This window comes from Centruroides sculpturatus, unplaced genomic scaffold (assembly GCF_000671375.1).
Source record: "Centruroides sculpturatus isolate CEXI.00-Female unplaced genomic scaffold, Cexi_2.0 scaffold118, whole genome shotgun sequence".
NCBI classification, from domain to species: domain Eukaryota; kingdom Metazoa; phylum Arthropoda; class Arachnida; order Scorpiones; family Buthidae; genus Centruroides; species Centruroides sculpturatus.
Window position 1 is genome coordinate 1,056,992 of NW_019384377.1, and position 13,202 is coordinate 1,070,193.

Sequence of the window (13,202 nt, forward strand, 5' to 3'; positions counted from 1 at the left end):
CTGAAGGGCAAAAGTTAAGTTACAAGTAGTTTTTGCCTCATAACTTTTGAAGTAAAGCACCAAAACATTTTGAAAATGTAGACATATATGCAAATTTACATAACGAATAAGAAAATAGCAAAATATCTTGTCAATATGCAAATGTGTTTAATTCAACCTTTAGTCAAAGGAGTGTTCTAACTGAAAAAGTTAATTCAAAGTCAAAGGAGTGTTCTAACCAGTAAACCACTTTAGTGGTTTACTGGTTAGAACACTCCTTTGACTTTGCTGTTTTTTGTAATCAAATTTTATTTAAACTGCTTTTTTTTAATTAAGGCATATTCATTACCATTCTAATGGCTTCTAGGCAGTGTTTAGATGATTCTTTAAGATGGCATGCTAGTGGATGGATGGAAATGGGGCTTAGTCAAGCTGATGCAGCAAGGTGCCTAAAAGTTTCAAGAATGGTGGTTTCATGGCTCTGGAAACAGTTTACAGTTAGAGAGGATATCTCCAGAATTCCTGTGGAAGGACGTCCAAGAGTTACTACACCGCAAGATGACCGGTTTTTGAAAGTAACTGCCAAACACAATAGAGGACTAACACACAGGATGCTTGCTTCTGAGCTTGAATCAGCCACAGAAAAAAGAATTTCTGTCGGAACTGTATCCAGAAGGCTTGCTGCTGTTGGTCTTTATGCAAGACACCCAGCTGTGTGTATTCCATTGTCATCGTTCCACAAAAAAGAGCGTTTGAATTGGAGTTGTCAACATCAAGACTGGACAGACCACAACTGGAGCAAAGTTCTCTTCACAGATGAATCCCGCTTTAGCCTACAGAGTGATTCTCGATGATGCTTTATCTGGAAAGAGGCTGGAACACGATATACGCCATCAAACATAAGAGAAAAAGACAACTTTGGCAGAGGTGATGTGATGGTCTGGGCAGGCATCTCTCTCACTGGGTGCACTGAGCTCCATGTCTTTGAAGGAGGTTCTTTAACAGGTCAAAGGTATCACAATGAGATCCTCAAGCATTATATTCATCCAATGGCTCACACAGAAGGCACAGATTTCATTTTAATGGATGATAATGCTTGTCCCTATAGAGTGAACTTGGTGACTCAGTATCTTCAAGATGTTGGAACCCAAAGAATGGACTGGCCATCCAGGTCTCCAGATTTGAACCCGATAGAGCATGCTTGGGATGCCCTTGGAAAACGAGTGGAAAGTCTATGTCCCCCACCCAGAAATCTTGATGAGCTCAGGACTGCTCTCCAAAGAGAATGGACTTTTCCTAATGAATTGATCAATAACCTTGTAAAGAGTATGATAAGCAGTTGTGTAGTATGTATTGCTGTAAGGGTCACATGCTCTATTGAGTGAATAAATTTGTTATTTTAATAAAGTTTCTATTTTATTTTAAATTAAGAATATAAAAAAACACTTGTAACTTAACTTTTGCCCTCCAGTGTAGTATAATTTTCAGTCAAATATTTGACATTTAATCAGTATAATTTGTTAATTGAGTTGTTACAAGTTGAGGATAGTCAGATGTTTAGTTGAAAACATTTTTTTAGTAAAAATGTTGACTGCTTGAACAAAATAGCCATATTTTGTTGTTCATGTATCAATAGAGTGCCAATTTTTGCAAATTTTTTAACCATTGTTGCCAAATTTGCATTATTTATTCAATATATGACAGTATCATTCTATGCCATTCCTTTAGAATGTCTGATAATATTTTATCAGTTTAGAAACCATTAATCATTAATTTCTGATTTTGTTAGTTGTATAATTAGTGGATATTGTTGCCAACATTCAATAATTATACAATAAAATATGAATAAATAATAATTGTATAGGTACCAGTACATTGATATAATATTTAATATATATTTTGAATTAAAACACAAAAGTTCAGTTTATTTATGTTAACACCAAATTATTGCAGTGTTTTTGTTAATTTATTTTTATATTATATTCCTTTTTAGATTAAATTTTATAAATAATAATGAACATTTTAAAATGAAAATTAATGAAAATGAAATAAATAAACATTATAAATTTGTATATTTGTATTTTAACAAAATTTGAATTTAATATTTTACTAATTTATGAGATTGTAATTTTCAATAATTTTATTGCAAATAATTTTTTTATATATTGTTTGAGAGTTTATAAATACAAGATGTGATCAAACATTTAGTTGTGTTAATCTATAAATATTAAGCAGTAAATCAGTAATAAATATGTAAAAGTCACAAAACATCACTTAGCAGAAATTTTTATAATTTCTGCTATGTGATGTTATGTGCCTGTCATTAAATCAAATTCCAAAACTTAATAAATTTAACTTTAATATAGTTCTAAAATAATATTGCAACTTTGACCAGCTCTGTTGCTAGCAGGAAAAGTATGATGTACAGGGGCAAGACACTACTGATTTGAGATGGAGAGCATATATTTTAAATTAAATTAATTAGAAATATGGTTAAAAATTACAGCCTTGTTTGTTTATGATGCTCTTTTTAATAATTGACAAAAATACTCTCATAGGCTATTGTTATCTAATATAATAAATTAATTTAAATTTAAATTCAGAACCTTGTTTCTAAAGACAAAGAATTAGAGCTGGAAATTTTATTTATTTATCTTGAGAATAAGTAAAACCAATAAAATTCAGAAGACCATAGATTTCTTAATTCTAATTAGATATGGGGTCTAAAAATTTATCTGATATTATTTTAAAAATTAGAACTATGGTTTCAAAATTAACATTTTTTAAATAAAACTGAAAAGTATTAGAATCAAAACTAAAATCATTTATATTTAAATATCTAATATGAAATCAGAATGTATTTTAAATAAGTTTCAGCTTTTCTCTGACTGACTTGACTACCTCAAAATAAACAATAAATGATGAGCAATTTTATATGATTTCAGATAGATTTTAAATTATATATTATCAAACATGACAGGCTTACTGAAAGAAATAACTTAAAAATATTTTACCAATTGAAATGATGATTGATTTGTTTTATAACGCTTGGTATCAACACATAAGGACATGTGTTTAGTCTTAATTTTACCTACTAAGAATGGATTTGATCTGCAATGGGATTGGTGTGAGTAGAAATACCATATTGATAGATGATTGTATATATTACTGTTTGTTTTAATTAAATATTTTGAAATAGATTAATGAAATAAACATACTTCACTTAAAAAAAGCTATTATTAAATAAACTTTTACATATTATTTTGATCACATCTTGTAAATTACTTTGTGGTGTTATAAGTGTTATTTGCTGATGCGTATTTTCTTTCTGCCGTGCTTTCCTAATGGTGAAGGTGCTCAAGGTACTAATTTCCTTCTTTCTTATTCATTTCTAAAGTTTAATTTTTTTTATTATTCTAAAGTTTGTGTAGTTTAGCTTTTTTCAAATTTATTCTTAATATATAATTTTTCTTCTATTGTATTCTAAATTTAATATTTATATATATATATATAACTACAATATTTTTACATGTAATCTGTTAAAATTGAAGTAATTTGCATGAATGCATGATATTATGGTCATTATTTATCTTTGTATTTGTCTAATAATTTAATTAAAAACTTAATAAAGAATCCTTTGTTAAGAATATTTGTTTCTTGATGTAATTTGTATGAAGTACATAATTAAGAGCATTAATTTTATTAAACTTCAAAGATAATAATTAATAAAAGTAAAGTGTATTAGAAATTAATATATACATTGAATATTTTAAAGTGCTAAAATTTCTGAATATTTATAAAAATATTATTTTTTACATTTTTAAAAATTAAAATAAGCATGCCATTTACAATATAACTTTTTACAATATTTATTAAAATAACTTTTGTAATTATTTATTTTAATTTTCTATAATAGACAATGGCAGCAACAAAAAGGAACGCTGGGTTGACTTCTGCGGTTCCACGCCAATCTCTCAACGATGAAGAATTAGTAAGTTGATATTATGTTATATTATTATAATTTTGATATGATTTAAAGAGTAATTTGAAAATTGAAGCTAATATTGTTTAATAAATTTTGAGAAATTATATTAAGAAATTATGAAAAAACATTGCTTTTTTCTAACATTTGTTTCATTCAAAATGAAAATATGTACAGTTTGAATCTTAATTAATTTAGTCATAAACTACAAATACATATATTCACTTCCCAATTTTTAAATTTAAATAATAATAATTTCAATTCAGGCTGGTTTTCTTGAAGTGAAAACTTTGTAGAAAACTTTAATTTTTTCCAGTGTTACACCTATGCATCAGGAAATATTAAGGAAAAGTCTTAAAGTTTTTTCAGAAATTTTTGTTTCAAGAAAAATAGTTTGAATTGGATTTATGTTTCAAGAGCTTTCTTAACAAGTGTGTTGTTATAATATTGCATATAATCCAATTAAAATTTTTTCTATCTGAATTAATTGTTTAGCATAAGTTATAAGACACAAGAAATTAAGTTGAGCAGAAAATTAAACATTTAGTCTATCTTTTGAAACTGTGAAAACTAGATTTGCATAGTAAATGTATCCGGCTATAATTATAATATGTCTTAGCCTGAATAATTAATTTTAAATAATTTAGTTATGAACTTTAAATATGTTGAGTTGGTATCTTGCTTGAAAGTTTTTTGAGAACAGACATACAAAAAAATAAACAGATAAAGAATAGCTTTATATAATTTAACATAGAAGATCTTACACATAATGTATCAAGTACTGCTCAAAGTAGAAAATCTGCTCACAAATTGGTGTAAAAACTGCAATTTTACATGATTGTGAAATGACTGTCAAAGCAGAAAACTTGCAAGTGCTATGTGAAATGGCATCCACCTGTTTTCTAAATTGCAAAAGATAATTGTAAAACTAGTTTACAAAATTTATCATAACTGTAGACAAAGATTTTTAATTAGTTGACATTATAAATAAAATTTTAATTTTGAAAACCTATAACATTAGAACAATATTTAAATTTAGAAATTTACAGTTTTACAGGAGAGACATTTTTAATAAAGTAGATACAATATTTACTAGCATTTAAGAGCCAGCATTTATTAACTGGAATTCCAAAGCACATTAGTTGATGGAGGAAAAAATTTTGAAAACTTGAATTTTAATAATAATGTTGTTAAGTAATCAATTTATAGTTTGTCACAAGTAGATATAATGTTCTTACTGTAAGCAGAAGTTCTAAACTGTAAGCTAATTTATAAGTTTTTAGTTTTTATAATCTTTCTCTATTAATTTTTATGCATTCATTATTATGTAAGTATCTATAAATCTTCTTTTACTGTTCTGTTATCATAGATTTTCTTCTTTTCAACATGCAAACTTCTTCTCAAGTTGCTTGTTTGATTTTATTTGTATCTTCTATTAGATACTTGGTTCTTTTTTGTTGTTTTTATTGTTGTGCAATTCATTTATTTAATTTATTTTTTTGAATTTATATATTAAAAACTATCAGTTTAAGCTGCTGTAGAATGGCACAAAGAACTGTGTTCATATTCTACTTCATGCTACTCTTCTCTTTATTCTGCCTCCTTTATAAAAAATTACATAATTTTAAATGTAATTTTCTTATTTGTTCTGCTTTTCTTCAAAAAAAAAAAAGAGACAAATTTTAGAAAAATAACTTAAATCTATATTCTGAATATCTACGCTATAAAATACTTGCTTTTATATCTAATAACTTTTATATATTCCAAAATTTATCATGTTAATCAAAAAGAATTTTTTTAAAGAATCATAACTTTTAATTAAGTGCTTTCTCAATTGTCAAACTTCATTGAAAACTTTTTTATATGAAATTAGAGATGAGATAAATATTAAGCACATAAGTTCTTTAAGTAAGACTACAATTAAGTTTGGCATAATATTTTTTTCTCAAACTGGGACAATTTTGAGAAAATAGTCACAACAGAAAATAAAGCCTACTAGGATAAGTACCTATGATTGAAAAGGCTAAATAAAGAAGCTGTTAACAAAAAACAACAATGAGTTAAAAGCAATTTTTAATAATGCAACTGAACATACGCTATTATTAAGAAGTTATTAATATTTATCATTAGTGTAAACTTTATTTAAAAATTTTATGTTATTTCAATGGCATTGAAATTTAATGCAATTTAAATCAGTACCTTTAAAATATGACAATCTATTTGAGGAAGTTCCTTTCTATTGTTACTAGGCTTGCCTTATGTTTCACACATTCAAGTGATTTTTTTTATATGTTCAAATGCCTACCATGAGATACTGAAAATTCTGAAAAGCACAGTTCACATTTCACTTTGTCAATACAATCACAAACTTTTTTCAAAAACAAAAAAAAAATTTTTTAATTTATCAGTAAACACACAATTTCTTTTTGGCATTTTTAAGATTAAATTAATTTAATGCACAGTACAAAATAATCTCAAAAACCAATTAGTAATTTGAACTTAACTAAGATAAGACATGCAGAACAATGATGTGCCAGTGTAAGTTTCAGAGTTGCCAACTCTAATGGAAACAAAATATCTAAAAAATGATATAAAAACATCTGGATCTCATAGGCTCCATGCTATTATAAATTCTGTAAAAAAATATTTAGATAAAAAATAAAACATCTAAATTCATTAGGTCACATGATATAGATTTTGGGGGAACATCTAGACAGCATTAAAAGTACTGGTATTTAGATCTAGATACAAAATAATTAGATTGGCAATAGTGAGTATAACAGAGGGGATATTTTAGTTGCCAAATTGCCATTTTATCTGAGGCTGCACTATTTTTACTTCTTATATATTCGGCACTTTTTAAAATTTTATCAAATAACAGAGACAAAATGACAAACTGGCTGGGACACAGGACAGTCCCAGTCAAAGTGGGATGTCTGGTAGCCTAACTACAATGATATACAATGTAGTTCTAGTTAATAAATTTTCAGATAATCTTAGGAACAATATCCACCAAATTTGTTGTCGTCAATGTCTTTTGCAATATCATTGCCTTACAGCAAGCCATACACATGTTTTACAATACTAAAACAGCTTGCAGAACCAAAACATGCCAGTAAATAATCACAGACATAAGGACTAATGTTTTTATCCTTTTCATAGATCATCTTTAGGTGAAAGGTTTTAATTGGAATGCTTTTCAAATATCATTGCAATCGATGCATTTCGAATATCATTACTTTTTTTGAGTATGTTCTGTTTTTTGAATGCATTTATAACTTTAATTTAAATTCAGTGTGAGACATTGATAGCTTAAAAATAATAATAATTGATAACCTGCATGAAATGTCACTAAGTAAATTTCTAAAAACATTTTTTATGGAATATTCTCTGAATAATTTTGCTTTAATTACCTATTCTCTACAAAAACAATTGGCTGAACATAACTATGATATCAACAACAAGAAACCCATTACTGTCCTGTATATTTATGCCTTTGATAATGACATCCAGGCCAGTCTACAGAATGTCTCCATCATTAGGCAAACTAGGCAATTGGATAACATCAGAGCTCTTGAGGCACTGGAAATTTATAAAGCCAAAAAGAAAGGGAACAGTATTAATTTCAAAGATGAGAAACAGTTGTCCTATATTACTTTAGAAACTGTAATCCAATGCAATTATAACAAAGATTAAAGCAAAATTATTCATATACCAGGGCGTCGGAGTCAAAGTCATGGAGTTTTGGTGTTTTGGCCAGAGTCGGAGTCGCCGACTCCGACTTCCTTTTTACTTACCAACTTGTTATGTACATGAAACGGAGTCGGATGGTAAGGAAGAGTCGGAGTCAAATGGTAAGGAAGAGTTGGAGTCAGTAGATTTTTACACGACTCTGGCCCTGGAATATACCATAAAAAATGCTTTTAGAAATTTATTTAGAGACATTTTGTGCATGTTATCAATTATTATTATTATTTTGTGTTGGGTTTAGTGGGTTATACTCGGTACACACCGGTGGCTGTGTACTATGCCGGACCAGAGTCAAGGCATAGCAACCAAAAACAAAAATTAAATAAGTGTGTCAGTGTCTGTATTCAGGAATTTCCTAACAATATGGCATGTATTCAATATAGTGGCCTTCTGTAGTGTGATGTATGTATTTCTACTCAATTGTAATNTGCCGCAGCAACCGATGTACACGCCAAGCTGCAAAATGCCACATTAATCAAACAATCCTGGTAAACTGACCACATCAGGACTCTAGAAGCTTTAGAAATCTACAAATCAGATTTGACAGGCAATTGCATTAACTTTGAAGATGGAAAAAGTATCTCATATGCTGGCGATGTTTTTATGAAAAACTGGGCAATACCAACAGAAATTAGTTAATGTTATTTTTTTTATATGTTTAGTTATTACAGGTATCCCTTAATTAATGTGGTTAAGTAATCCCTCAATGCTATTGTGTATATCAAAAGCACATTAATCAAATATGATTTCTATTTTAAGTAAAGAGAGTTGGTAAAGCTGCATTAATTAAAACTTGTGCCACCTATATTAAGGGATTGCCACAATTAATTTCACACATTAATCAAATTTTGTGTTAACAAGATATACCTGTATATTTGTATCTGTTTTAATTTTATACATTTTATTAGGCAACCAAATCTTTATTTATTTAATTTTATTTTATATAGTTCTGTACATTTCAATTTAGAATGTTGTTGACATGAAGCAGATCTTGTGTAAAATTGAAAACGTTTGTCAAATTTACATTAAATTATTTACCGGATTGTGAAGATTTTGATTGGTGTATTAATTATAGTACAATAACTATAACTAATACACCAGTCAAAACCGTCACAATCCAGTTAACAGGAAGAAGTTAATTTCATTGTATAATAATATAATAATACATATTGTGTTATTAAGAAATTACAAATATTTAGCAGCAGTTACTCAGTTTCCTTCGTAAAATAATACACATTGACAAGATTATTTTAAGAATGGTCAAAATATGTTTGGGGAAGTTGCATGTTGTTTATTATTTATGATTCAGTCACTTTGAAAATGAGAAATAAGCTCTTCCAATAGGTAACATTGCAGATGTGAATGGTTCTGTTGGGACCTTAACAGAGCTGGTCAACCTTAATAAACAAATAATAATATTTAACTGTCCAAAACTAATTTCAACTGTTGTTAAAAATATATCTCAGATAACTGACTCTTGGATTATATTACTAAAAAAAATATTAATATATTGGTAATATTGTATAATTTCTTAAACATTTTTGGAAGCATCCAGAGTAGTTATAAAGCTAAGATCCAGAAGTGACAAGGATTACAACTTTAATAAAAGAAGAAAGCAAAGTTATACATTTAGAATCTTTTATTTCATGTAATATTTATGTTAAATAAAAAATTCTAAATGTTGTAATTATTATTGAATTATCTCCTTACAGTTATTTTTATTAAAGATTATGTTCAAAAAATATTATTTGTAATCATTCTAGTAAAATGCATCCTGTTATTAAATATATTTCCTGAAATATAAAACTATATATTTTTACTGTAATATTGGCAAGTATTAAATTTCAAAGGAATGAATGATATACATAATGTTAATGAATCCAATAGCTTCTGAAAATGGAAGACAAAATTAATCAAACCATTTTTGTGCTTACAAAGTTAATTTGTGTGGAATTCAATTAAAATAAGAGCAAAAGTAAATTTTAGATTTAAGTTAATGATTGTTAGAGAAGAGAAATTTGTAGACTAATACTGCATTTGCCCATTTTCGTTTACCCAAATAATTAAAATTCATTAAGAAAACTCAGGATTATACAGCTTAGATAAATTCCACAGGACCAATCTAAACAACAGAATTTTAATCAAGATTTTAAAATTTTTTTAAATTAACTTTTTTTCTTTTTACACTTCCTAATTAAAATTCTTTTATAGATTAATTTTTAAATTCTTTTTATAAAAAATGTGAAGTAATATCAAAGTTAGCAGATATTTTCTTATACAGGTTTTATAATATAGATTAAGATTTTTTTCTTTTTCTTTGTTTGTTACATAAATATATAAGACTGTTTATTAGTGTTCTTATTAATGACATATATGTTTTTGTCCTCGTGATGGACAAAATTTATTAAAATTGTTAATGAGTCAGATTAATATAATCATTATGTTTCATTAGTTATTTTGATTATGATAAATTTTAAGAGTAATGTTTAAATCTCAAACATAACTGAATTATTTTTTACACTTAGTGGTCCAAGTGACAACCCGTTCTACAGTACGATTGACTCAATGCCTGATATTCGGCCTAGTAGAAAACCAATACCTCTGGTTAGTGAGCTGGTAAGTACAAACACAGAAAATTTTTTAATCTTGTAAAAACAATAAATTATTTAAAAAAGTAAATAAAACATAAAATTGTTGATACTTATAGTTATAATCATGACCATTAAGAGCTTGTATTAGGCCTAGGTAAAGTAGACCCCTTTAGCCATTTTTTTTTTTTTATTGAACAAAGGAAAACATGTTTTTTTATTAATAAAAAGCAGTTTTAAAGATTTTAGTTTTTTAATGAAAATAACATTGATTTTATAGAGATAGGAGCCACTATGGACCCTTATGTTTTCTCTGGGCCTGGGGAAAAATCTTCAGCTTTCGCTCCCTCTTGATTGTCCTGGTTATAATAAAAAATATTGCTCACTTATGCAGCTACTGTCTAATATGATAGTTATATTGGTCTCACTCATTGACGAAATGTTTGAAAAGAACTTTTACTTACACTTTACACCAATTATTCAGGAATAACATACTAAACAGCATTTAAATACAAAAGGTACATGCAAACACTTTTCATGTATCTTTGTCTTCATCAGATAAGAAATTCTTTTTTAAAACAGAAATATCAAACAGAATTTCTTTTAAATCAAAGAACATACATTTAAAATATTTTTTCACATGTACAGTACATAAAACATAAAATCATAAAAATGTTCATTATGTTCATTAAAGATGGTCAGGATCAGAGCACCTAGTACAAACTATAAATAATAAATTTAAAATAATTATTCTATTTATTTTTCTGTTAAACTATGGATAAATATTTTAAAATTGCAGAAATAAATTTTTCAAAAATATCAAAGATTGTTTTATTAAAAATTATTAATAGTTTTTACATAAAACAATGTGTTATATAACAATGTTTTGATATTAACATAGTTATTGCCACATTTTTAATTAAAACACTTTGAACTTATACATGTAAATTTTCTTTGACAATGAATTAGTATATAAGAACGTACACTAACTATATTTATTATAAAGCAAAATCATCAAAAGAAAAAATTACATTTTTCAAAAATAAATTTGATTCATTGATCTTTAGGAAACTACACTGAAGGGCAAAAGTTAAGTTACAAGTAGTTTTTGCCTCATAACTTTTGAAGTAAAGCACCAAAACATTTTGAAAATGTAGACATATATGCAAATTTACATAACGAATAAGAAAATAGCAAAATATCTTGTCAATATGCAAATGTGTTTAATTCAACCTTTAGTCAAAGGAGTGTTCTAACTGAAAAAGTTAATTCAAAGTCAAAGGAGTGTTCTAACCAGTAAACCACTTTAGTGGTTTACTGGTTAGAACACTCCTTTGACTTTGCTGTTTTTTGTAATCAAATTTTATTTAAACTGCTTTTTTTTAATTAAGGCATATTCATTACCATTCTAATGGCTTCTAGGCAGTGTTTAGATGATTCTTTAAGATGGCATGCTAGTGGATGGATGGAAATGGGGCTTAGTCAAGCTGATGCAGCAAGGTGCCTAAAAGTTTCAAGAATGGTGGTTTCATGGCTCTGGAAACAGTTTACAGTTAGAGAGGATATCTCCAGAATTCCTGTGGAAGGACGTCCAAGAGTTACTACACCGCAAGATGACCGGTTTTTGAAAGTAACTGCCAAACACAATAGAGGACTAACACACAGGATGCTTGCTTCTGAGCTTGAATCAGCCACAGAAAAAAGAATTTCTGTCGGAACTGTATCCAGAAGGCTTGCTGCTGTTGGTCTTTATGCAAGACACCCAGCTGTGTGTATTCCATTGTCATCGTTCCACAAAAAAGAGCGTTTGAATTGGAGTTGTCAACATCAAGACTGGACAGACCACAACTGGAGCAAAGTTCTCTTCACAGATGAATCCCGCTTTAGCCTACAGAGTGATTCTCGATGATGCTTTATCTGGAAAGAGGCTGGAACACGATATACGCCATCAAACATAAGAGAAAAAGACAACTTTGGCAGAGGTGATGTGATGGTCTGGGCAGGCATCTCTCTCACTGGGTGCACTGAGCTCCATGTCTTTGAAGGAGGTTCTTTAACAGGTCAAAGGTATCACAATGAGATCCTCAAGCATTATATTCATCCAATGGCTCACACAGAAGGCACAGATTTCATTTTAATGGATGATAATGCTTGTCCCTATAGAGTGAACTTGGTGACTCAGTATCTTCAAGATGTTGGAACCCAAAGAATGGACTGGCCATCCAGGTCTCCAGATTTGAACCCGATAGAGCATGCTTGGGATGCCCTTGGAAAACGAGTGGAAAGTCTATGTCCCCCACCCAGAAATCTTGATGAGCTCAGGACTGCTCTCCAAAGAGAATGGACTTTTCCTAATGAATTGATCAATAACCTTGTAAAGAGTATGATAAGCAGTTGTGTAGTATGTATTGCTGTAAGGGTCACATGCTCTATTGAGTGAATAAATTTGTTATTTTAATAAAGTTTCTATTTTATTTTAAATTAAGAATATAAAAAAACACTTGTAACTTAACTTTTGCCCTCCAGTGTAGTATAATTTTCAGTCAAATATTTGACATTTAATCAGTATAATTTGTTAATTGAGTTGTTACAAGTTGAGGATAGTCAGATGTTTAGTTGAAAACATTTTTTTAGTAAAAATGTTGACTGCTTGAACAAAATAGCCATATTTTGTTGTTCATGTATCAATAGAGTGCCAATTTTTGCAAATTTTTTAACCATTGTTGCCAAATTTGCATTATTTATTCAATATATGACAGTATCATTCTATGCCATTCCTTTAGAATGTCTGATAATATTTTATCAGTTTAGAAACCATTAATCATTAATTTCTGATTTTGTTAGTTGTATAATTAGTGGATATTGTTGCCAACATTCAATAATTACACAATAAAATATGAATA

General features: G+C 28.2%; 1 protein-coding gene across 1 annotated transcript in view; it reads left to right on the plus strand.

Annotated features, from left to right (window-relative positions):
• LOC111617411 overlaps positions 1-12,208 on the plus strand; it is a 131,317-nt gene extending 119,109 nt beyond the window's left edge. The window contains exons 4-7 of the mRNA XM_023358709.1: positions 3,333-3,341; positions 3,896-3,970; positions 6,962-7,076; positions 11,691-12,208. Coding sequence (XP_023214477.1) covers positions 3,333-3,341; positions 3,896-3,970; positions 6,962-7,076; positions 11,691-12,208 — 717 coding nt within the window. The remainder of the gene's footprint in view (positions 1-3,332; positions 3,342-3,895; positions 3,971-6,961; positions 7,077-11,690) is intronic.
• Positions 12,209-13,202: the final 994 nt, after the last annotated feature.